This window comes from Microcaecilia unicolor, chromosome 7, assembly GCF_901765095.1.
Source record: "Microcaecilia unicolor chromosome 7, aMicUni1.1, whole genome shotgun sequence".
Classification (NCBI taxonomy): Eukaryota; Metazoa; Chordata; class Amphibia; order Gymnophiona; family Siphonopidae; genus Microcaecilia; species Microcaecilia unicolor.
In genome coordinates this window covers 282466707-282493653 of record NC_044037.1, presented here as the reverse complement: position 1 = coordinate 282493653, position 26947 = coordinate 282466707, and the positions used below count along the sequence as shown (strand labels likewise).

Genomic DNA, 26947 nt, shown 5'->3' with positions numbered 1-26947 from the left:
TAATTACACGTTCCAGTAGTACTTTAGAAAAGGATTTGCCAATGTAGAGCTTTTTCTAAAATACCTGCAGGAGTGCACATATATTTGCTGGTACATGGAGCGGGAGTAGTCATTTTACAAAGATACATGTTGAAATAATAAACAGAATGGGCCTGGTAGCTTCCACGTGGTGGTATCAGCAATTACATATAGAAGTAGTGATTTTACAACATCCATGTGTAATATAACGTAACAGAACACTTCAGTTCTTATAGACCACAAACACTGCTTCCCTTAAGCTAAGTGGGAGTCTTCCATCTACAGTTCTGCCAGTACTGAATATCACATGTTCTGTACTGAGGGACAGGCAAGTTCTGCAGGACTCCAGGGAACTTGCCTTTCCCTAGCAATTAAAAACCCAATATTAAAGCACCACTTCCTACTGGTAGTAATGCAGAAGAAGGGCACCCGCACAGCTTACAGGGAACAGAGACTGCAAACAACCTATTGAGTTCCAAGCAGTTAACAGTTAAGAAGACAAGGACAATCTAGAAATCACAACAAAAGACCTATGCTAAAAAGTTTTACATAATAAGAATAAAAGATAAATCATAATTTGGATAACAAATACTCTTGAAATAAAGTGGTTTTCACTGCCTTTCTGAATAACTGATATTTATTTAGCATTCTGACTGATACAGGGAGAGTTCCATGTTTTTATCCTATATAATAAAATGCACCTCCAACATTCTGAAGCTGACTACATGGCTGAGGCATTCCTGCTCTCTGTATCCATCTGCTGAATTGACATCACGTACTTCCGGGTTCGTCACAAGCAGAAGTGACCAACCACACGAGGTTTCTCGGCTTCAGAATGTTGGAGGTGCATTCTATTAAATAGGATTGGTCAGTTCCTTGAAGCACAGCCAGAGCTCAGCGTCCTGCACAGTAACAATCAGACACCAGAGAGAGAGGGCGGGGGCCTGACACCAGAGAGGGGGGGGAGGTATCTCTGTCACACAAACACTCTCTCTCTCACACACACTCTCTCTCACAGTCAATGTCTTTCTCTCTCTCACACACTCTATGTCTCACACTGTATCACATTCACTCTCTATGTGTCACACAGTCACTCACACACTCTCTTGGTCTCATACACTCAGTCTCACAGAGAGTCTGTGTCTCACACACACTCTCTCTCTCGCACACACTGTATCTGTGTGAAACACACACTCTCTCTCTCACACTGTGTCTCACATACGCACTTGCACACACTCTCATTCTCACCCACACACTCTCTCTCTCACAGACACACTCACACCTAGACTCACTCTCTCTCTCTCACACACACACACACACATACACACACACTCGCACATTCACTCTCTCTCTCACACACAGTCACTCTCACATACAGTCTCTCAAACATACACACTCTGAGGAAAACCTTGCTAGTGCTCGTTTCATTTGTGTCAGAAACGGGCCTTTTTTTACTAGTGTATTAATAAAGAGAAGACAATGTCAAAGATTTGTAGGATTTGGTCCTATTTAGTGCTGGAAAGCTTAACGTCATCTGGTTACAAAAATGATATGTTTTATCTCCTAGGATAAGGTGAACAAAGTCGATCATATAAAAAGAAGCAATCCCATAAATATTGCCAAACCTTTCAAGTTCCACTTATTATTTGATATACCGCTATTCATAAAAACATGTCTAAGCAGGTTACAAAATTAACGAAATTGAGAGAATAGGGAGGACAGAAAGTAACTCACATTAAGACAAAACCCCAAACCTTTGGGAAACACAAGAAGGCTGTGTAAATGTCCGATTTCACAAACCTACACAAGCCATTTGAGTCCTGTCCAAACTGGGTCCCCTTGAAATCTCTACATAGTGTGGATTTTCACATATAAATAGCACTTTCTGAAATTGGGATAGGCGCGTATGACTGCCAGAATTTGAAATTGCAAATAGGGCTTCTAAAATAACCCTCTTTGGCTATCCATCTATTTTGTAAATGGGTACCCCAAACCTGAACTCCGTAATCCAAATATGGCCTCGTGTCATCAGTAGGAAGACGATTTCCTTGATTCTTGCTCGTTTGCCTGAACAAAATGCATTGTTAGGCCATTTCCTTCTTTAAAATCATGCCTTTTCAGGCTTCTTTCATCTATACAGAATGTTGTTCAGTTCAGCACAAGCCAAATATGGGCCTGGAGGCCGCCTACGGCATTGCAGTCCAAATATGGGGGTCTAGAGTGAGGCTACAGAACTCGCAGCATGAAACTAATAAAACAGTAAAAGGGTTCAGCTTTCCTTACAACAAGCTGATAAGGCGAAACTGTCTTCATTCATATTATTCAGGCTGACGCGACCTTTCCTTTAGAAACAGACTTTGGTAAATCCATGTGTGCAAGGTCGGAAGGAAAAAAGCTGCTCATTGGCCAGCACATCTAAATACAGTCTGGATAAAAAGAAAGACAGAGGGTGGAAGAGAGAGAGAGAGAGAGAGAAATAGCACACAAGTTCTACATAATACTTTTATACTCTGAGTGAGCCACATGAGTGAAACAGGGAGAGACATGAAAGTTTCCTCTCGCCATACCCTGGGCTCCTCGGCTTCTTTTGTTGCGAGGATTGAGTTTCAAGTTTATTTTTCATGGAAAGAATGCACAGGGGAAGCGTGGTGGCTATTTCTTGCAGCTTAACAGCAAGGACAGGTTGACCAGGGATGTGTGTTTGGGTGGGGGCTGGAAAGTGAGGTAGGGATGGGGTGAGAGAAAGGAGACACAAAGCCTAGAACTTGTAGTGACTGACGCTTTACAAATATTTTTCAGGAAATAAAAACTTTGGTGTGGGCTGCCCCTATCAGTTAGTATCACTTACCGTCCACGAAAACGCTGCAGGCACATTCACTTTTTCCAGCTGAGTTCTCCGCTATGCATTTGTACTCTCCCTCATCTTCAGGCAAAGACTTGTCAACAGTCAGGGAACACAGGGGCCCTGAGCCAGCAGTAAAGAAAAAAAAAAAGCCCAGATGCATTACAGGTTTCGCATACAACCTACATATTAATAGTTATCAGCTTTGATTTCAAATTATCACCAGTCATCATGAGATTTAGCACATATATATACAGATAAGCGTTAGAAAACTTAACCACAGCTAATACTGCTAAGCTGGTTCTTCTGAATTCATGACTATTAATTAGAAAATCTGTCGCTTGTACATGCTAAAGGTGTAACACAGAAATCACCATAAGTGGGTGTAGAATAGGTAGGGGGCTGTGCCTTGTAGTTTACAGGGGGACGTTACCACGCATTAACTGCTAACACAGTAATAACACTACTACTTATCATCTCTATAGCGCTACTAGACGTACGCAGCGCTGTACACTTGAACATGAAGAGACAGTCCCTGCTCGACAGAGCTTACAATCTAATTAGGACAGACAAACAGGACAAATAAGAGATAAGGGAATTACTAAGGTGGGGATGATAAAATAATGGTTCTGAACAAGTGAATAAGGTTAGGAGTTAAAAGCAGCATCAAAAAGGTGGGCTTTTAGCTTAGATTTGAAGACGGCCAGAGATGGAGCTTGACGTACCGGCTCAGGAAGTCTATTCCAGGCATATGGTGCAGCAAGATAAAAGGAACAGAGTCTGGAGTTAGCGGTGGATGAGAAGGGTGCAGATAAGAGAGATTTACCCAGTGAACGGAGTTCCCGGGGAGAGATGAAAGTGGAGAGGTACTGAGGAGCTGCAGAGTGAATGCACTTATAGGTCAATAAGAGGAGTTTGAACTGTATGTGGAAACGGATAGGGAGCCAGTGAAGTGACTTGAGGAGAGGGCTAATATGAGCATAATGACACTGGCGGAATATTAGTCGTGCAGCAGAATTTTGAACAGATTGAAGAGGAGAGAGATGGCTAAGTGGGAGACCTATGAGAAGCAAGTTGCAATAGTCTAAGTGAGAGGTCATAAGAGTGTGGACAAGGGTTCTGGTGGTGTGCTGAGAAAGGAAAGGGCGAATTTTGGTGATATTATAGAGAAAGAAATGACAGGTTTTAGCAGTCTGCTGAGTATGTGTGGAGAAGGAGAGAGAGGAGTTGAAGATGACTCCAACACAAAACAATTAACATCACCTCAAGAGGTAGAGCAAACTACATTACATACTAGCAGTCACCAAAGCAGTGTACATTAGGTATAGCATGACATTAACCCCCTAATTCTATAAACTTGGGTTGCCTAACTTTAAACTTAGTTCACAAAGTGGGGCACCCAATTTATAGAATAAGGCAGTGGCGAACCTAGCGTGCTTGTCACCCAGGGCAGGTCGCCGCTGTGCCGAACCCCCAAGGCACGTCACCCCCTCACCCCCACCTCTCAAGGTGCATTACCCCCCGAGACGCATCACCCTCACCACCCTTCCCCCTAGCAAGGGGGTGCACAGAGCAGTCACACAGCTGTCGGCTCTGCTGGTCCCCTGCCCTGGAACAGGAAGTAACATCAGAGGGGGCAGGGAACCAGCTGAGTCAACAGACGTGAGACTGCTCTGTGCACCCCATTGCTGCCCGCACCCGGGATGAACTACCCCCCACCGTCCCGCCTTTGGTATGTTACTAGAATAAGGTCAGTTGTGTGCACAACTTAATTTAATAATTGGGTGTTAATTGGCACCATTTGACAGTTGCCAATAACATAATAAATTTATTCTTGCAGTCACATATTTGTAGGCAAATCTTTTTGGTTGGGATACAGAATAAATGTTTTGAATATGTGTTGGTTTTGATGTTTGTTGTTGTGTTTTATTTATTTATTTGTTACATTTGTATTCCACATTTTCCCACCTATTTGCAGGCTCAATGTGGCTTACATAGTACCGTAAAGGCGATCGCCAATACCGGTATGAACAAATACAGAGAGATGTTGTGGTAGAATAAAGGTTCATGTGGAATAGACAGTTAGGGAATCGTAGAGAGGAAGAGTTGTTTTATGTCCATTATGATCTTTAGTTTCGTTGTGATGCAGGGTTCAGGCATTTAAGTTGGGTCGGTAGGGTATGCCTTTTTGAACAGGTTAATTTTTAGTGATTTTCAGAATTTTAGGTGGTCGTACGTTGTTTTCACGGCTTTTGGTAATGCGTTCCATAGTTGTGTGCTTATGTAGGAAAAGCTGGATGCGTAGATTGATTTGTATTTGAGTCCTTTGCAATTTGGGTAGTGGACATTTAGGTATGTTTGTGCTAGTTTGGTTGTGTTTCTGGTTGGTAGGTCTATGAGGTCTGCCATATATCCTGGTGCTTCGCCGTATATAATTTTATGGATCAGGGTGCAGATTTTGAAAGCAATGCGTTCTTTGATAGGAATTTATGTATGTTTTTAATGTAACCTGCTTTGGGATTAAAGCAGATCATAAATATTTAAAATAAATAAATAAATAAACAGAACCTGCGTACGCAATCTCTGTCACATGCAACTTCTAGGGGATGTGGCCGTGGGAAAGGCATGGACGGGTCAGGGACATGCCTAGGAGTTACACACAAATGTTACACGCTGAACTGACAATTGCTAGGCGTGAGCACTTCCAACAGCCTTAGACCTGGTGTGAGTGCCCGTGCCTAAAGTTAGGTGTGAAACAGTGAACTTACACTAATATTCTAGAATAGCAGTTCCACGTGCAACTACCATTATAGAATTTGCACTCAGTGCGCATCATCCCAGCACCTACATTTTGGCACCATTTATAGAATTTACCCCTAAAAACATGGAGACAGTAAACTAATTCCTAATAATAAGACTATGATGATCCAGTTTACGAAATATAAACATTTAAATTAGATTGTAAGCTCTGTCGAGCAGGGACTGTCTCTTCATGTTCAAGTGTACAGCACTGCATATGTCTAGAAGTGCTGTAGAAATTATAAGCAGTAGTAGTAGTAGTCTTTGGGATTCCAAAATCTTGCTACTCTTTGGGATTCTGCATGGCATCTTGCTATTGTTTGGGATTCCGGAATCTTGCTACTCTTTGGGATTCTGCACGGAATCTTGCTATTGTTTGGGATTCCGGAATCTTGCTACTCTTTGTCCTTATCCCTTATTTGTCCTGTTTGTCTGTCCTAATTAGATTGTAAGCTCTGTCGAGCAGGGACTGTCTCTTTATGTTCAAGTGTACAGCGCTGCGTACGTCTGGTAGCGCTTTAGAAATGATAAGTAGTAGTAGTAATATTAATGAATTATGCTCCACATTAGTGATACAGTTGACCCCTAAAGTGCAGAGAATGCCCCCAATAGATATTGCAGAGGTTCATGGCACCTAACACATCTTTATTTTTTAAGTTAACTCATGTTATGTGCAAAACATTAGTGTACCTTAGTCAACATCCACGGTGATTCTATATAATGGGGCACCTACATTTAGGTGCCTAAAGGTTGCCTAACTGGAGCCTATTCTCTAAAAGAAAGTAGGACCCCTTGCTTTATAAAATACTCATGTAATGGTATATACACTGAGTTTAAGTTATTGGTGTTGGTTTTTAAAGCACTACATGATGATGCTCCGTTGGCTTTAGTTCAGAAATTGCGAATGTATTGTCCTATACAAACTCTTCAGTCTCATGGTCAAGATCTGTTGGCTGTTCCTTCATTTCATGATGTTCGTTTGCGGGCGGTTCATTCTCAGATTTTTTCTGTTGTTGGTCCTAGTTTGTGGAATCCTCTCCCTTTGGCTTGGTGCCAAATTTCTTCTTTGTCTTTGTTTAGAACACAATTGAAGGTTCTATTTTGTAAGGCATTCTCTGCTTCTTAGATGGGAGGTTGGGATTATGGGGTTTTTATGTGTTTGGGTACGTTTTTGATTTTGAATTGTGTTTTGTTTATGATTGTGTTTGGTATATTGTAACCTGCTCAGATGTTTGAATGTGTGGGATATACATGTAGTTAAATAAATAAATAAATTTGCAAGCCTCTCTATTTAGCCATGAGCACTTACACCAGTGAGTCACAGAGTTGGTGTAAATGCTCACACCTACATTCTAGAGATACACATATAACTCACAGTATTCTACAAATTACACATATAAGTGTTCACTCCACCTATGCTCCGCCCAGACATTGCCCATATGAATGACCACCTGCAAACTACGTACTATCAAAGATTTGTGCATATTAAAGAATAGTGTCTGGCTGGATCTCTGGCATGTATTTTTTTTATTTATTTTGTTGCACTTGTATCCCACATTTTCCCATCTATTTGCAGGCTCAATGTGGCTTACATAGTACCGTGATGGCGATCGCCAATTCCGGTATGAGAAATACAGGGTAGTATTGCGTTAAAGTTCATAAGTGACAGAGTAAATTAAGTAATAAGAAGAAGGAATTAAGTTTTGTTCAGTTATGGTGTAAGTTTTGTTGTGTTGCAGGGTTCAGGTGTTTAAGTTGGATCATTATGGTATGCGTTTTTGAACAAGTTGGTTTTTAATGATTTCCGGAAGTTTGTTAGGTTGTGCATTGTCTTCATGACGTTTGGTAGTGCATTCCATAGTTGCGTGCTTATGTAGGAGAAGCTGGATGCATATGTTGATTTATATTTTAATCCTTTGCAGCTAGGGTAGTGGAGATTCAGGTATTTGCGTGCTGATCTTTTTGAGTTCCTGGTTGGTAAGTCAATGAGGTCTGTCATGTAAACCAGGGCCTCACTGTGGATAACTTTATGAACCAGGGTGCAGATTTTGAACGCAATTTGTTCTTTGATTGGGAGCCAATGTAGTTTTTCTCTTAAGGGCTTGGCACTTTCGTATTTCGTTTTTTGAGTCTGGCTGCGGTGTTTTGGGCAGTGTGGAGTTTCTTAATAATCTGTTCTTTGCATCCGGCATAGATTGCGTTGTAGTAGTCTAGGTGACTTAGCACCATTGATTGTACCAGACTGCGGAATATTTCCCTTGGGAAGAAAGGTTTTACTCATTTGAGTTTCCACATTGAGTGGAACATTTTCTTTGTTGTGGTTTTCGCTTGGCTTTCTAGCGTGAGATTTCGGTCGATAGTAACTCCGAGAATTTTCAGGCTGTCTGAGACAGGAAGGGTGTAGTCTTGGGTGCTTATATTGGTGTGTTTGTTCATGTTGTATTGTGATGAGAGGGTGAGGCAATGTGTTTTTTCTGCGTTGAGTTTTAATTGAAATGCATCCGCCCATGAGTTCGTTTGTGATTTCTGTTAGATCATGTTTGAACGGGATGTATATCGTGACATCATCTGCGTAAATGTAAGGGTTAAGGCCTTGGTTGGATAGGGATTTGGCTAGTGGGGTCATCATTAGGTTGAAAAGGGTCGGTGATAGCGGTGATCCTTGGGGTACTCCACATTCTGGTTTCCATGGTGATGATGTGTTCAAATTTGATATCACTCGGTATGTTCTTGCGGTTAGGAAACCCTTGATCCAACTAAGTACGCTTCCACCGATCCCGAAGTATTCTAGGATGTTTAGTAGTATTTTATGGTTTACCATGTCAAACGCACTAGACATGTTGAATTGTAGGAGAAGTACATTTTTGCCAGTTGCAATTTCTTGTTTGAATTTGGTTAGGAGAGTGATTATTACTGTTTTGGTGCTGTAGTTGGAGCGAAATCCTGATTGTGATTCAAGTAATATTGAGAATTTGTTTAAAAAGTCGGTAAGTTGCTTGGTTTCCATGCTTTCCAGTAGTTTTACTACCAGAGGGATAGATGCTACCGGGCGGTAGTTGGTGATATCATTTGTTTTTTTGAGTCTTTAGGTATTGGGGTGAGTAGTATGTTGCCTTAGTCTTTAGGAAAGAGTCCATGTTGCAGCATGTAGTTTAGGTATGATGTGAGGTCTGTTATGAAGCGCTGAGGGGCGGATTTTATTAGGTTATTGGGACATATGTCCAGTTTACAGTGGGATTTGGCGAACCTGTTAATCGCTAGGGTGACACTTTCATCGGTGAGGAGATCGAAGTTTGTCCAGATTCGGTCTGCTGGGTATTCACCGAGGATTGGGTCCAGACAGTCAATGAATTTTTCGGTGTCGGTGGTGTTCTGTGGTAATGTATTGCGTAGGTTTATAATTTTCTCGTTAAAGTATTTAGCAAGTTTGTCTGCAGATGGGGTGTCTGTGTTGGTTGTGGTAACCAGTGTGGTATTTAGTCATTGGTTCACGAGTTGGTAAAGTTTATGCGTGTCTTTGTAGTCTGGCCCTATCTGCACACATATATACCAGTATTCTGGTCATTTGAGCGTGCATTTGCTGTATAAATGTTAGTGCCTTTTTTTTTTTAATTTAAATATATTTATTGACAACATCAATGGTAAACAACTCAATATGCTCTATTTACCCAACATACAAGCAATAAGATAACATGCTGAAACCATATAACGTGTATAACGTGCTAGTGCCTTTTTTTTATAGAAATACCCCCTTAGTGCTTTGCTAAATGAACTAAATGCTAAAACTAAATTAAACTCAGTGAAGGAATTTTACTTCCCTAGCATGCCCCGATGTTACATTTACCCAATCAATATAGGGGTAATTGAAATCACCCATTATTATCGTGTTGCCCAGTTTGTTAGCCTCCCTAATTTCCGATAACATTTCTACATTCGTCTGTTCATCCTGGCCAGGTGGACGGTAATACTCTCCTATCACTATCCTTTTCCCCTTTACACATGGAATTTCAATCTACAGGGATTCCAAGATGTGTTTTGTTTCCTGTAGAATTTTCAATCTATTTCGATGCCCAGTCTAAAAAGGTCCTCCTGCAATTTTTCACAATCAGCATGTAATTTAACAAACTGAATAATTTTGAGGGGAATATTTTAAAAGATGTGCAAGTCAGAACATTCCAAACAGATGTCCATCTCACATATATTTTCCAATAGGAAATAATACATCAAGATTTCAGTGTTCAAAAAATATGTGAGATGGATGTCCATATGCTGGAAACATCCAGTTTGAACATCAATTTTACGAACTGGAATTTTCAAACTATGAACCAGGGAAAACAAGGGACATGGCATCTGTATAGCAGTATTCTTTTAAAATGGCCACATAAGCATTCATGCAGAGGGTCAGCCTAGCGGTTAGTGCAGTGGACTGTGAACCAAGGGACTGAGGTTCAAATCCCACCTAAACTCTTTCATTTTGTAATTGTGAGCCCTCCAGGAAAAGCAACATACCTACTGTAAGTGAACGTACACCAATTCTAAAGCCTTTAGACTTTGAGGCGGCTTATATACTTAGACACTTTTCTGTTTCTGGAGGACTCAGAAATATAAACAAGCAAATAAATAAAAAGAGCAGAAGTGGAACGTGAACCCGTTTGCAGTCCCCTGCACTAACCACTAGACTACTCTGCAGACTTACTTCCTGCTTTGTTAAGAATGCCCATAATACTTGAATTCCAATTTTACAAAGGCAGGATATGGATGTCTAAAATTGCAGTACATAAGTACATAAGTAGTGCCATACTGGGAAAGACCAAAGGTCCATCTAGCCCAGCATCCTGTCACCGACAGTGGCCAATCCAGGTCAAGGGCACCTGGCACGCTCCCCAAACGTAAAAACATTCCAGACAAGTTATACCTAAAAATGCGGAATTTTTCCAAGTCCATTTAATAGCGGTCTATGGACTTGTCCTTTAGGAATCTATCTAACCCCTTTTTAAACTCCGTCAAGCTAACCGCCCGTACCACGTTCTCCGGCAACGAATTCCAGAGTCTAATTACACGTTGGGTGAAGAAAACTTTTCTCCGATTCGTTTTAAATTTACCACACTGTAGCTTCAACTCATGCCCTCTAGTCCTAGTACATCCATATGGCAAGGGAGCGTGGTCTAAGTGTGTTCTGGGTGGGACTAGGGAGGGCCCAAAATATGGACGTCCAACTCCAATCACAGAAGGGGAAGGGATGTCCAAGTCTAAAATGATGGATGTTCATATTTAGACCTGTTCCTTGCCATGTCCAGGTTACAGAAAGGTGCTTTGACTGAGCAGCTGGAGGGATTAAGGCACGACACCTCTTTAATCCCCCATTGGTTTCTGTCCCCCTTCCCTTTCTCCCGAATGTGAAACTGACAAGGGATAGTAGTATAAGGGAAGTGGGAAGTGGACCAATGACTCCAGGGAAATGGGATACAAGTCTACAAGGTACCACTTTATTCAATGACTCGACACAGTACTGTGTTTCGGCCACAGGCCTGCCTCAGGAGTCTAAAATAATAAGCTCTCCAGGGATAGAAGAATACCAACTGTACCTGAATATATTTATTTTTATTACATTTGTACCCTGCGCTTTCCCACTCATGGCAGGCTCAATGTGGCTTACATGGGGCAATGGAAGGTTAAGTGACTTGCCCAGAGTCACAAGGAGCTGCTTGTGCCTGAAGGAATTAAACTCAGTTCCTCAGAACCACCCTAACCACTAGGCCACTTCTCCAAGCCTGAAGTGATGTACATTCAGGTACAATAGGTATTTTTCCATTCCTGGAGGACTCACAATTAAAAAAAAAAATCACATGCAGAAGAACTGGGACTTGAATTTGGATCACCTGATTCTCACCCCTTTGCTCTATACAGATGACTGTGTGGCCATTTCATAAGATGGATGTCCCTCTGTTGTCACACAGACCTCTATGCCCCTTGTTTACCCAGTTCATAATTTGGTTGTTTCAGTTTGTAAAATGGATGTTCGTGCTGGATGTTTCTAGTACACGGATGTCTATTTCTCATGTATTTTAGAACAGGCTGTCACACATATTCCGAGTTGGACATTCATATTTTGAGTGGATATGTTTTCTAAAATGCTCCTCCATATCTGTCTATGTGTTCAGTAACTTTGTTCTTTATAATAGTTTCTACTATTTAATCCAGCACTGACATGAGGCTCATCAGTCTATTTGCCAGATCACCCCTGGAACCCATTTTTAAAAATTGCCATTACGTTAATCACCGTCTACTCCTCATGTATCGTAACCAATTTTAATGATAGTTAAAGATTACTAATAGTAGAACTGCAATTTCATTTATGAGTTCTTTAAGTACGCTGCAGTATATATCATTCGGTGTATTTGATTGCCTGCTCTTTAACTTGTCAATTTGGCCTTTCAGGTTCATCAAGGTTTGTTTTAGTTCTTCTGAATCGTGACCTTTAAAATACCATTCCTGGCATGGCCAGCTCCCTGAGGAAACATCACGAAAGCAGACACAGTAGATAGACTATAAGAACATAAGAGTAGCCATACTGGATCAGACCAGTGGTCCATCTAGTTCAGTATCCCGTTTTCCAAAGAGTGTCCAAGCCAAGAATTTATTAGTAGATCAGATAAAATTGCACCCAACATGGCCATGTTTTGCCCTACATGGGCTGCGTCAGGGACAAAACATTATCACTTAACCCTCCATTGCCTCCGGTACAAACTTATATTGTGAGCCCTCCTGGGACAGGGAACTACTTAGTGTATCTAAGTGTAACTCACCTCGAGCTACTACTGAAAAAGGTGTGAGCAAAATCCAAATAAATAAATAACCACATGGTGTATGAAAAGCACTTCACCAGTAGAGAACCACCAGACTCCAGCTGTAATACCTACTGGCGAATTGCTTTTTATTGCCCCGATGCATAAGGGGAAAAACAGCTGTATTGGGCACAATAGTAACTACTAATCAGTGGTGTGCTGGAGCGGGCTCTCACGGGCTCGCGAGAGCCGTTTGTTAAGTTTTTAAGAATTTTGGGAGCCGGTTGTTAAAGTAGGCCTCCCCATGGCTACTTTAACAACTGACTCCCAAAATGTGGGCTTGGGCCCCCTCCTGAATTCTCTTTTACTTTGCTGGCAGTGATGCTGGCCCCACCAGCCAAGTAAATAGACTGCTGCTGCCCCCTGCTCCTTGTTTCTGACTCTGAGCATCAGGCTGGGACTTTTCATGCAAGCGCAAGAAGGTTCCATCATGCTGCTCAGAGCCAGAAACAAGCAGCAGAGAATGGTGGCAGTCCATTTATTGGCTGGTGGGGCTCGGCAAAGGTATGCCTAGTGTGCCCGCACAAGGGAGGGGAGAGAGAGGCATGGATTCCCCCCTCCCCCCAAATTTAAGAGCAGGCTATGTCAGGAGAGAGAGCCCGTTGTTAAAAATTTACCAGCACACCCCTGCTACTAATCCACGAATAAATTCTTGTCTTCTATCCACCATGTCTGCTTTCACAATTTTTTTTTTCCTTTCAGAGCTAGCAGACAGCTTGTCTACTTGTTTCTTGGGACATGGCCAGCTCTGTTACATCTTCCTTGGAAGAGACCAAAGCAAAAAATTCATTTAGCCTCTACACTATGACCTTGTCCTCCATGACTGCCCCGTTTACTCTATGATGATTTAATGTCCAACTGACTCCTTTACAGGCTCCCTGTTTCTAATGTACTTGAAAAAGTCATCGTGAGTTTTTGTTAGCTTCTTTTCATCTCGTTTTAAATTTTACTTTTTTATTTTCTGTTTATTAACTTTTATAATCTACATTCACAACAAAATGAACGTAAAGAAACGCAGCCAAATATACAAGGAAAACATTTCAATGAAAAACAATAAATATAAGCTTTCTAGACCATATAGAGGGGCATAATTGAATGGCGCCAGCCAAATAGCTGGCCGGCCATCTTCGGGGCCGGCGCCGTAAGTGGGCGGAGCCAACCGTATTTTTGAAAAAGATGGCCAGCGATCTTTTTTTTCGCTAATACGGTTGGGCCCGGCCAAATGTCAGAGTTCACCTTGTTTGAGATGGCCGGCATCGGTTTTGGGCTATAATGGAAAATAATGCCAGCGATCTCAAACCCGGCCAAATCCAAGGCATTTGGTGATGGGAGGAGCCAGCATTTGTAGTGCACTGGTCCCCCTGACACCAACCGGGCACCCTAGGGGGCACTTCTAAAACTTAAAAAAAAATAGCTCCCAGGTGCATAGCTCCCTTACCTTGGGTGTTGAGCCTCCCAAATCCCCCCCAAAACCCACTCCCCACAACTCTACACCATTACCATAGCCCTTATGGGTGAAGGGGGTACCTACATGTGGGTACAGTGGGTTTGGGGGGATTTTGGAGGGCTCCTATTTATCACCACAACAGGTAGGGGAGGGGGGGGATGGGCCTGGGTCCACCTGTCTGAAGTACACTGCACTCACTAAAAACTGCTCCAGGGACCTGCATACTGCTATCATGGAGCTGGGTATGACATTTCAGGTCGGCAAAAAACATTTTTTTAATTTTTGTTTGGGTGGGAGGGGGTTGGTGACCACTGGGGGAGTAAGGGGAGATCATCCCCGATTCCCTCCGGTGGTCATTTGGTGAGTTGGGGCTTCTTTTTGAAGCTTGGTCGTGAAAAAAAAGGGACCAAGTACAGCTGGCAAAATGCTCTACAAGCCTGGCTTTTTTTTTCATTATTGGGCGAAGCCAGCCACCTTGTGAGCACGCCCCCGTCCCGCCTTCACTACCCTACCGACACGCCCCCTTGATGTTTCGCCGGCTCCGCGACGGAAAGCAGTTGAACCCGGCCAAAATCGGCTTTCGATTATACCGATTTGGCCGGGTTCAGGAGATCGCAGGCCATCTCCCGATTTGTGTCAGAAGATGGCTGGCGATCACTTGCGAAAATGAGCTGGATAGTGGCCAATAATAGGAAATAAAAAAACCAACAAATATAAAACCATATAGAGCTCCTTTTACAAAGCTGCGCTACCATTAGTGGCATGTTGAATGCAAAGAAGTCCATGGGAATAGAACGAGTTTCATTGCATTTAGTGCACGACTAATCAATAGCACAGCTTTGTAAAAGGAGTCCATGGATGGCAGAGAAGCAAACTACTGCAGCCAGCACTGACGGTTGTCGTAGCATCCGTTGCCATACATTTAAATTCTTCTTTAGCAACCAAAAAAATTCCAATAAATGTTGAGGATTAAAGAAATAATAAGAATTACCCCCCAATGTGATAAAACATCTATAAGAAAATTTCACCAGGAAACTAGCCCCCAGAGCAAGGGATCTAGGCTTCAAACCCAAGAAGTCCCTCCACTTTTTCTGCATATTCCAAGTAAAGTCAGGAAGGATCTGCACCTTAGAATCCAGCTCGTTTATATATCAAAAATATAAATGCAAAATGATGTTCTCCTCAGGTTCAAGGGCGAAACTCTCCACTAGAGTAATTCTTTCCGATAAAACTTCCAAAGAGCTCGCAAGGAATCCTGTAAGGTCCTCATAAGACTGTGATCCTCCCAGCTCTCCTGTGCCTCTTCTGCCACTGGATAAGTACTGTGCTTGCACAATATGATTAATTAATAATTATTTATTTATTAATCAAATTACACTGGCTTCTCATCAAAGCCAGAATCACCTTCAAATTTTGTACCTTTATCTTTCAAATACTAAACGGCACAGCTCCAGACAATATGGTACCATTAATAAGCTTACCTCAAAGGAACACTAAATATGAGGCAAGAAACTATCTCAGACTACACCTCCCAAACTGCAAAAAAGTGATCTACAAAACCGTCCACTCTGCAGACTTCACTTACCTAGGAACCAAACGGTGAAACTCCTTCCCACCCAAAATAAGAAATATACAGGGATAGACTAGATTCCGCAAAATCCTCAAATTGTTCCGATTCAAACAAACCCTCACAAAGAACGACCATATCTCAAACAATTAATTATTACCTGAATTGGTTATTACTCTATTTACCATTAACTTTCTCTTTGCTTCACGTACAATTTCTCATTCATAATAGATTTTCTACATGTTAAACATCCATAGGTGTCCCAATACGTTTATGATACTGTATTGTAAAATTGGATTTTTACAACAAATTCTTATGCATTATTCTTTGTTATGTGTCCTATACTGTTTATTGTAAGCCACATTGAACTCAAACTCGTTTGGGATAATGTGGGATATAAATAAATAATAGGAGTAAAATTTCTGCTGGAAACCTTCGAGAAAGGCTTCACTGGCTCCCCATCAAAGACAGGATATACTTCAAGGTCCATACAATGATCCATAAGATCATATCAGGAGAATCCCCCAGTTATATGAACAACCTGATTGACCTCCCAATTAGAAATAGAACAATGTCATCGCGAACATACCTCAATCTACACCTCCCAAACTGCAAAGGTGTCAAATACAAAACATACTATGCATCCAGTTTCTCCTTTCTGGGTAGTCAACTTTGGAATGCTCTCCCAAGACCCATCCGGGCTATTAATAACTATTTACCTTTCAGGAAAATGTTAAAGTCCCATTTTTTCAAGCAAGTTTACCCTAATGGACCAGCTTAATTCCACCAGATCACCTACGATACTCCTGCTAAGACGTCGACGCTTACTCTGACCCCAATGTTATACCCAATCCCTCATCTTCTTCCCTCCATCCTTTACCATTTCCCTCCCATTCTCCTTCCCTTTCACCTATCATATCCTTGTCTACCTTCCCTATTCTACTTCGTTACATTCTTCTCACGTCCTTTGTAATGCCTTTCATAATGTAAGTAGTTATGATCATCACAATTTATAAAACTGTTCCTACATTTCCTTGTTTTTTACTGTATTCTTTACCATGTAAGATGCTTTCTTTTACTATGTAAGCCGCACTGGACCTGCTGTATGTGGGAAAGAGCGGGGTACAAATGTAATAAATAAATAATGGCAAAATTTCAAAAAGCAGTCTCTTAGTGGTTAGGGTGGTGGACTTTGGTCCTGGTGAACTGAGGAACTGAGTTCAATTCCCACTTCAGGCACAGGCAGCTCCTTGTGACTCTGGGCAAGTCATTTAACCCTCCATTGCCCCATGTAAGCCGCATTGAGCCTGCCATGAGTGGGAAAGCGCGGGATACAAATGTAACAAAAATAAAATAGATACTATTGGAGATTCTACATGGAATGTTGCTACTATTGGAGATTCTACATGGAATGTTGCTATTCCACTAGCAACATTCCATGTAGAAGGCTGCGCAGGCTTCTGTTTCTGTGAGTCTGACGTCCTGCACGTACTCAGACTCACAGAAGCAGAAGCCTGTGCGGCCACATTGGTGATCTGCAAGGGCCGACTGGAATGTTGCTAGTGGAATAGCAACATTCCATGTAGAATCTCAAATAGTAGCAACAGTGGAGGAGTGGCCTAGTGGTTAGGGTGGTGGACTTTGGTCCTGAGGAACTGATTTCAATTCCCACTTCAGGCACAGGCAGCTCCTTGTGACTCTGGGCAAGTCACTTAACCCTCCATTGCCCCATGTAAGCCACATTGAGCCTGCCATGAGTGGGAAAGAGCGAGGTACAAATGTAATAAATAAAATAAGCCTATGCACCTTTTTAGATACTTCCTCACCAGTTACACCAGACTTACCACATGAGATTTTGGGAAATTAGAAACCTCAGCTTGTTCTTCCTTTACCTGGTTCTTTAGTTATTACAATTTATGAGCTATAACATCCTTGTCCTTCGCCTGAGCAACACAAACATTCTGGAGTTCTTCCGCGTTCTTCTCTAGAGCATTCACTTCAGCGGCCTGTTACTCCATCCTCTGAACCTTAACATCCACTGTATTAGATAGTTTATAGCTTCCCAGCTAACAAGAGGAATTTTAACCATGCATTGCTTCCCACAAGGCCTCTGTGGTCACAACAGCTGGTTTAGATAGAATGCCAAGAGTCAAAACTGAAGGGCTTACTTCACTCCCTGCTTCTTCTCAACACTGAGCAAGCGCTCCAAGCTGACCTCAACTCTATACATCAGAACCTTCCAAGGGTGAAAATACTGAAGCAGGAGCATCTCAGTGTCAGAATTCACAGTGAGCAGTGCTCGCTCCTCCAGCTCCGATGACCTCTCTCACTGCTGGAAACACTTCTGGGTCTTTGTGGGGCTGTCTGAAGCTCCCTCCAAACTCTGGTCTACGAAAACCACCGCAGACTCCTTTAATGCCCGATCACCAAACATTTCCAGCGTTGGCTGGCCTGCCAAGACAGAACCCCCCAGGGTGAGGAGGGCAGCCCCAAGACTTCGCCTTCCTCTTCCCCATCTGAAACAACTCCTAGGGACAGAAATGGCAAGCACTCAAGGCGGAGGTACACAGGAGCTGAAGCAGCACAACTGTCTAGAACGCCATCATGACCTGCAGAGCAAGCTTCTCTTCAAATTCTCTTTTAGCCTTCCTTATCAATGTTTTGCATCTGCCAGTGCTTGTGCTACTTCCTTTTTTCTTCATTCAAATCATTTTTCTATTTGAAAGATGCTTCATCTCAACTTTTAACTAGCTGGTTATCATTTGGCCTTCTTTTTTTAATACATGAAACACATCTGGACTGGGCTTTTAAGGTAGTATTTTTAAACAACAACCATGCCCAATTTAAACTTTGCAGCTGTTCCTTTTAGCTTTTTTGAACCATTTTCCTCATGTTTTCATAGTTGTCCTTGTGAAATTCCACTGCAGTATATTTCCTTAGTGTCATCGCTTAGTGTCATTGCCTCAGATTTGATCGTGTTTTGATCACTATTGCCAAGTGGCCCCAACACCGTTACCTCTTGCACCAACTCCTTTATTCTGGACTACATCTAAAATAGTTCCCCTTCTTGTCAGTTCCTGAACCTCTTTTATTTCATCTAGGAACTTTACCTCCCTGGCATTTCCTGATATGACATTGAAATCACCCATTATTACACTGTCGTCAGATTTGTTAGCGTCCCTCATTTCTGTGAATTTTCATCATCTGGCTGGTCATTCTGGCCATCTGGACAGTAGAATAACCCCACCACTATTTTCTTTTCCTTCAAACACGGAATTTCCATCCATAAAGATTCCACATTGCAATCTTTTTCCTGCAGAATATCTATTCTGTATGGCTCAATGTCCTCTTTAACATATAGCACCACTCTTCTCAAATTTGATCCACTCAATCAATTCAATGTACTTTGTACTCCAGTATCAGTGTCCTATTGGTTATCCTCCTTCCTTTAGGTCTATTATATCTATCTCTTCATTTAGGGGTCCTTTTACAAAGGCGCACTAATGTGTTTAGCGCACGCTAAAAATAAGCACACGCTAAATGCTAGAGATGCCCATATATTCCTATGAAAAATCCAATTAATTGACCTAAAAGATTTTTTTTAACAAATGTGGGGACGTAAATATAGCTAAAGTACATAAAATGTCCCAAACATTGATATTGCAGCAATATTGGCGGCCATTTTGTTTCTATGCAGGAGTATATGAGACATATCTTTTGGGAACCTCTCCCCTGAGGAAGTTTTTTTACGAAACCTGGCCATGTCGGTGGAGGTTCTCCTGCTATTAGATATTGTCGCCAGCTTACTAAGATAAGTGTTATGCTGTGCTATACTACATTTCTTGTAAAGAATTATAAAATATTACATAAGATATATGCCAAAAAAAAATCACAAAATCAGGGTGATCTAATGACGATTTGCACCGCAACCATTTTTTTCAATATGAAGAAGGAACAAGATGTTCTAATGGTGTGAGTTGCATTAAGATCTGATGATCCCCCCCCAAAAAAAAAATATTCTTAGATAAAAAATGTTATACTGTTGCATATATTCCCATGGGCATCTCTAGTATTTAGCAAGCACTAATCATTAGATGGTTGAGGAGGGATATGATAGAGGTATATAAAATACTGAGTGGAGTGGAACGGTTAGACGTAAATCGCTTGCTTACTCTTTCCAAAAACACTAGGACTAGAGGGCACACAATGAAGCTACAAAGTAGTAAATTTAAAACAAATCGGAGAAAATATTTATTCACTCAACATGTAATTAAACTCTGGAATTCGTTGACAGAGAATGTGGTAAAAGCAGTTAGTTTAGCAGGGTTTAAAAAAGGTTTGAATAGCTTCCTACAAGAAAAGTCCATAGACCATTATTAAAATGGACTTGGTAAAATCCACTTCTTATTTCTGGGATAAGCAGCATAAAATGTATTGTACTGTTTTGGGATCTTGCCAGATACTTGTGGCCTGGATTGGCCACTGTGGGAAACATGATACTGGGCTTGATGGACCTTCGGTCTGTTCCAGTATGGCAACACCTATGTACTTATAACCACTACCACGCCTTTGTAAAAGACTCCCTTAGTATTATATATTCTTAACTACCCCATCTTTTAGGCTTCTGGCATTTGCATGCAGACAATTGATAGTAACGTAGTAACACAGTAGATGACGGCAGATAAAGACCTGTATGGTCCATCCAGTCTGCCCAACAAGATAAACTCATAACATATGGTATAATATAATACATCATATGTATATCTGATCCTGATTTATCCTTGCCATTTTTAGGGCATAGACCATAGAAGTCTGTCTGGCACAGGCCTTGTTCTAAAATTTCTGAAGTTGTTAAAGCCACTGAAAGTTCCACTCCAGTCCATCCAAATCTGTTCAGCCTCAATCAGGGCACAGATCACAGAAGTCTGCTCAGCACTGGCTTTCCTACCTAATCTCATCTAAGCTTTTTTGGATCCATTCTTTCTAAACGGGATGCCATTGTGTTTGCCCTTCGCATTTTTGAATTCTGTTTGCATCTCTACCACCTCTCGCAGGAGGGCATGCTAGTTATCTACCAAACACTCAGTGAAAAAATACTTCCTGACATTATTCCTGAGTTGGCCCCCTTTCAACTTAAATTCATGTCCTCTAGTTCTACTGCCTTCCTGTCTCTGGAAAAGGTTTGTTTGCAGATTAATACCTTTCAAATATTTGAATATCTGTATCATATCACCCCTGTTTTTCCTTTCCTCCGGGGTATACATGTTTAGGTCAACAAGTCTCTCCATGTATGACTTGTACATAAACCCCATACCATTACAAAGTGTGTTTGTTTGTATCTACAATCTGCTTAACAGCTGACAAGGAAAATTTGCAACCTTAATCTCTGTCTACTTTTCTCTTAAGGGGACATGGCTTACTTTTACCTTTATTGTAACCTCTCTAGTCTCAAGCAAGGCTAGGGACTGCCATTTTCCAAGGTGACAGAGCCGATGATTGGAGTCAGTGGGCATCGCTCCCCCGAACCTGACCCCTGGGTCCCCCAGGCATAAAGGGACATGACTTCGGGAGGCGGGAGCGATGTCCACTTGCGCCTATCATAGGCGCTGTCACCTTGAAAGATGGCAGTCCCTAGCCTTGCCTGGGACTAGGGGGAACGCAGTGAAGCAGTTAAGTGGCAAGTCTGAAACAAATTGAGGAGAATATTTCTTCACTCAGTGTGTGACTGGACTCTGGAATTAGTTACCGGAGAATTTGGTGAGGGCAGTTGGCTTGGTGGGGATTGAAGGGGGTTTGGATAGCTTCCTAAAGAAAGGGCCGTGAGCCATTGTTGAGATGGACTTGGGGAGAATCCACTGTTTGTTTCTAGGGTGAGCAGCATAGGACCTATTTTGCTGTTTTAGGATCTTGCCAGGTGCTTGTGGCCTGGATTGGCCACTCTTGGAAACAAGATGCTGGGCTTGATGGACCTTGGGTCTCTCCCAGTATGGCAACCCTTATGTTCATATGCTTCAAAGGTACCTTACTCCAGAACATTCACTCCTGAATGACTGTTGGCTTTTCCTGAGGTTCTGGTTTAAAAGCTTATCTACTTTCATTTAATTGTTAGCATCAACAGGCTGGTTCCACATAGGCGAAGTTGGTGCCCATCTTTGTGGAACAGGCTTCCTCTCCCCCCACCCTAATGCAACCTAGTTCCTAATAAATCTAAACCCCTTTTCCCTGCACTGTCTCATCCACACAGTAAGACTCTGGAGTTCTGCCTGCCTTTTGGGTCTTGTGCATGGAACAGGGAACATTTCTGAGACTATTACCCTGGAAGTTCTAGATTTTAACTTTCTACTTAAGAGCCTACATCTGATTTCAGAACCTCCATCCCACACTTTCCTATGACATTGGCTCCCATATGTACCCAGGCAGCCAGCTTCTCCCAACCAGTGTCTAAAATCTTATCTAGGCAATGACTGAGGTCCACCACTCTTATACCAGGCAGGCAAGGGAACAAGCGAATCTCACACCCACCAGCCACCCAGCTATTTACATGCCTAATGATTGAATTTCCAACTAAAATGGCTGTTCTAACCCTCTCCTCCTGGGCATAAGCCCCTGGAGACATATCCTCACTGCAAGAGGATACTGCATTCTCTGGAGAGCAAGTCCTTGGCTCAAGATCACTTCCTGTTTTACCAAAGTGATGCTCTCCTTTCTGGTGACCTCTAAGGCAACTTAGAGGAGCCTTGTACCCCTTCCCTGCCCTCTCCCCCATATTAACTTTCAGGCCCATAGACTCCCTGCTGAAATTTTGTCAATTAAAATCTAACAATCATGATCACCCTAACAGCAGCCATGACAAATCATTATTGGACATTGTCAAAGCTGTTTAATAGGCCGCGCTGTAGGCTCACAAACCTTTTAGCGTGTGCTAAAAATGAGCATGCGCTCTCTATCAGCGTTTGCCAAAATGTGTGCACACCTACAGCGCAGCTTAGTAAACAGGGCCCTAGAATTTTAAATATTAAAGGGTCCTTTCAACAAGCTGCAGGAAAAAGGGCCCTGCGCTAGCAGAAGGTCATTTTCCCCCATGCACCAGGGCTCTTTTTACTGCAATGAGTAAAAACGTCCCCAGCACACATGGCCATGGGGGTAAGAGAACTCTTACATCATGGCCGTGCAGCAGGGAGCCCTTACCACCACCCACTGAGGTGGCGATAAGGGCTCCTGCGCTAACCCAGCAGTAACCGGGCAGTGTGCGGTGATGCCTGATTATCATCGGGTTATCGCTGCGCAAGCCATTTCCGGGAGTTTTCTTTTTCCCCTGGAAATAGCGTGTGCTCGGAGCAGTTAGAGAGAGAGAGAGAGGAGGGAGAAAGCAAAGGGGAAGGGGAAGAAGTTGAAGAGTAGTGAGTAAACGGAGAGGTGGGGAAAAGAAACGAAGCCGAGACAACAAAGGGGAAATGGGAAAGGAGGAAAGCAAGGGGGGAAGGGTTGAAATGGAAAATACTTGTCCCTTTTATTCCCCCTATAAAAATATATCGTTCCTAAAGACACCCAACTGCACTTAAGGAAATGAGTGCTTGCACAGACACCCACTACATATTCCCACACATCCTTCCCATAGACTCAAAGTGACCATCGCAGTACATACATATGCAGTACAACACCTCCTACCAGACACATTCACACCACATTCGGTTCTTCACACACACTTCCCGTCACTGTACTGAAACAAACCACCACACCTCTTCCCCACTGAGTCCATTACATAGATGAGCCTCAGTCTGTCAACGGTGAAAATGGAAATGCACTTTTGAAATTGTCCTTGTTTGAGGATCTAGCGGTTTAAAGAAGAGTAGCCTAAAGGTTAGTGTAGCAGCTGGAGACCAAGGAAAACCGGGTTCAAAATATAGGTCCTTTATCTGCCAGACTCATCTTTGGAAAAACATGCTTCAAAAGCGCGAAACCCCTCCTAAGTAGCTTACATTGGCTTCCTATTAACGCTCGCATAACATTCAAAATATGCACAATAGTCCACAGAATCATCTACAGACTTGCACCAGATTACATGACGGAACTTATCGATCTACCATTAAGAAACGTGACGAGAATAGCAAGAACCTACCTAACCCTTCACTACCCCAATTGCAAAGGTATAAAATACAAATCTTCACATGCCACCAGCCTCTCCTTTACAGGCACACAGCTTTGGAACTCACTACCTGAAACTCACAGAAAACTACCTACAATTCAGAAAAAAGCTGAAAACACATCTTTTCAAGAAGTATTTCTCCCCTGGATCTGCCTAATCCCACACCACCATACATCACGAAAAGTTCAGAAATGGAAAACAATAATATTAACCTCTCTCACAATATGCTAATATATCAACCTAAGCGTTTATTGTACTTCTGTATTATGTACTAGACTTCTACAAATCTAAATTTTGTAACCGTCTTTTTAGTAATATGTAAGCCACATTGAACCTACCAGACGGTGGGAAAATGTGGGATACGAATGCAATAAATAAATAAATAAATCTGTAGACATTACTAGGTAGATAATGCCAAAATGAAAATATTCCACCCTGGCACTATCCATACAGTTAAGAGGCAGAGCAAAGGAAGTAACCAGAAACTCTCTGTATAGTAGCATATTTGGCCACTAACAGATATTTTATACACTTAGGGATCTTTTACAAAGGTGTGCTGGTGTTTTTAATATGAGCTAAAAATTAGCGCGTGCTAGCCATTTAGATGCCTATAATATTTCTATGGGCATCTATACAGTTAGCGCACACTAATTTTTAGCACGCACTAAAAACGCTAGCGCACCTTTGTAAAAGGGGTCCTTAGTATTGACAGCAGTGGTCAGCAGCATATGGTCAGTGCCACCGACTATACACGTGGGGGGGCATAATCGAATGGGGACGACCATCTCTAAGGGCGCACATCTGTAATGACGTCCCGGCAAAGGGGCGGGGAAACCGCTATTATTGAAACAAGATGGGCGTCCATCTTTTCTTTTGATAATACGGTCGGGGACACCCAAATCTCAACATTTAGGTTAACCTAAATGTTGAGATGGGCGACCTTAGAGATGGTCGTCCCCGATTTTCAGCGATAACGGAAACTGAGGACGCCCATCTCAAAAATGACCAAATCCAAATCATTTGGTCATGGGAGGAGCTAGCATTCGTAGTGCACTGGTCCCCCTCACATGCCAGGACACCAACCGGGCACCTCTAGGAGGCACTGCAGTGGACTTCACAAATTGCTCCCAGGTGCATAGCTCCCTTACCTTTGGTGCTGAGCCCTCCAACTACCCCCCCAAAATCCACTCCCCACAACTGTACACCACTACCATAGCCCTAAGAGGTGAAGGGGGGCACCTACATGTGGGTACAGTGGGTTTCGGGTGGGTTTTGAAGGGCTCACATTTACCAGCACAAGTGTAACAGGTGGGGGGGATGGGCCTGGGCCCGCCTGCCTGAGGTGCACTGCACTCACTAAAACTGCTCCAGAGACCTGCATACTGCTGTCATGGAGCTGGGTATGACATTTGAGGCTGGCAAAAAAAAATAATAATTTTTTTTTTTTTTTAGAGTGGGAGGGGGGGTTGGTGACCACTGGGGGAATAAGGGGAGGTTATCCCCGATTCCCTCCAGTGGTCATCTGGTCAGTTTGGGAACCTTTTTGAGGCTTGCTCATGTAAAAAAAAATGGACCAAGTAAAGTCGACCAAATGCTCGTCAGGGACGCCTTTCTTTTTTCCATTATTGGCCGAGGATGCCCATCTCTTAAGCTACGCTTCCGACACGCCCCCTTGAACTTTGGTCGTCCCCATGACGGACTGCAGTTGAGGACGCCCAAAATTGGCTTTTGATTATGCCGATTTGGGCAACCCTGAGAGAAGGACGCCCATCTCCCGATTTGTGTCGGAAGATGGGCGCCCTTCTCTTTCGAAAATGCCCCTGATAGCATGCTAAATATATGTACTACACACTGTAGCCGGCATTTAAATTAACACACTGACTGCAACCACTAAAAATCCATTCCTCTGTTTACTCTGTGTTTATTTCTTATTTCATTATTAGACATCTCATCTTCCCATGGATTCAGTTTACATTTTTTAATATATAGAACAGTACACATAAAACCAACAAATAACTGTACAGACACGAATCCCATAGGACCCACATGATCCTAAACGTATGACCACCCTCATACAAAAGATTAGTCAATCCTGTTTTGTGATGCTTCCTAAAAAGTCAAATACTTTTCTATCAACCCCACCCTTTCTGACAAAGGAATTCATTTGGAGTTGTACATGAAAAACTGTGAATCTGTGTATCTTGATATTTAACTTCATAAGAATAGTTCCTGTACGAATCTTAGAGTCCGTCAAGGATATGTCGTCATAGTCTGATAATCTGGACAGTTCTTATGGAGAATGTTAAATGCCAAAGAACACAGTTTCAAAGATGCTATTTAGGCTATACGGAGTTAATGCAGCTCTCTTATCATAGGCATCATCAGACCAGTTAATTTTAGCCCTTTAAAGACAGGAACTACATGATTGCACTAACTGTAATCTACAAAATTGGATCCTTTTTTGCTTCTGCGTAAAATATGCTACAATAATCCAGTCAGCTCATAAAGGCCCAGATGCACAAAACCAGTTCTATCTGGTTTAACGAGCCAGCAACGTTGGTTTTATACCAGTTCTAGCCGGTTTAGTGAGCAAGGCATAAAACGAGACATGCACAAAGAGGTTCTCTGAGCTCTTTTCCTATCACGGTAGCAGCTAATGAAAATGGAATGCAAAGCTATTTTAATGAGCTAATTACTATACAAATGTGCATGCAAGGTGACGCATAGCCGTTTTCTGACCTGATGCACAGAAGCAGTCCCTAGCTTTATCGTTGAAAAGTTAACAGGACATCTGGAGCTGTCGGTCCTGACAGCTCCAGACCTCCCGTGAAATTTGAGTGAGTTTCACACAACAAAATTTCAGGGCAGAGGGACTTTTTTTAATCAGAACACAAAAACGTGTGACAAAATTCCAACCTGAAAAGCTGTAGGGAGCTGGTGAGTCCCTGCAGTGGGAGAAAAGGATCCTGTTTCAGCCGTCCGGGGCCAGGCAGAGATGAGGGAGAGCCACAGGGTTCTTGTGCTGCCGCTGCCCTGTCCTGCCCCTGGCAAGGAAGCGGGGGTGGCAGAGGAGAGAAGAGAACCCTGGAATCTACAGGAGCTAACTTCAGGCTCCCAGCATCAGCGGAGCTAACTCCAGGCTCCTGGCATCAGCAGGTCCCCCCCACCCTGGTTTCTGGCATCAGTGGACCACCCCCCGGCAAGAGAGTGCAGGCTCCCGGCTTGTTTTTGAAGAAAAATAAAAAAATATACGCCAGCTTTCATACACATAGCTTGTGTATGA

General features: G+C 42.5%; 1 protein-coding gene across 1 annotated transcript in view; it reads right to left on the bottom strand.

Moving 5' to 3' along the window:
- LOC115473940 (myosin light chain kinase, smooth muscle-like) overlaps nucleotides 1-26947 on the bottom strand; it is a 247079-nt gene that overhangs the window by 204243 nt on the left and 15889 nt on the right. The window contains exon 3 of the mRNA XM_030209146.1: nucleotides 2867-2983. Coding sequence (XP_030065006.1) covers nucleotides 2867-2983 — 117 coding nt within the window. The remainder of the gene's footprint in view (nucleotides 1-2866; nucleotides 2984-26947) is intronic.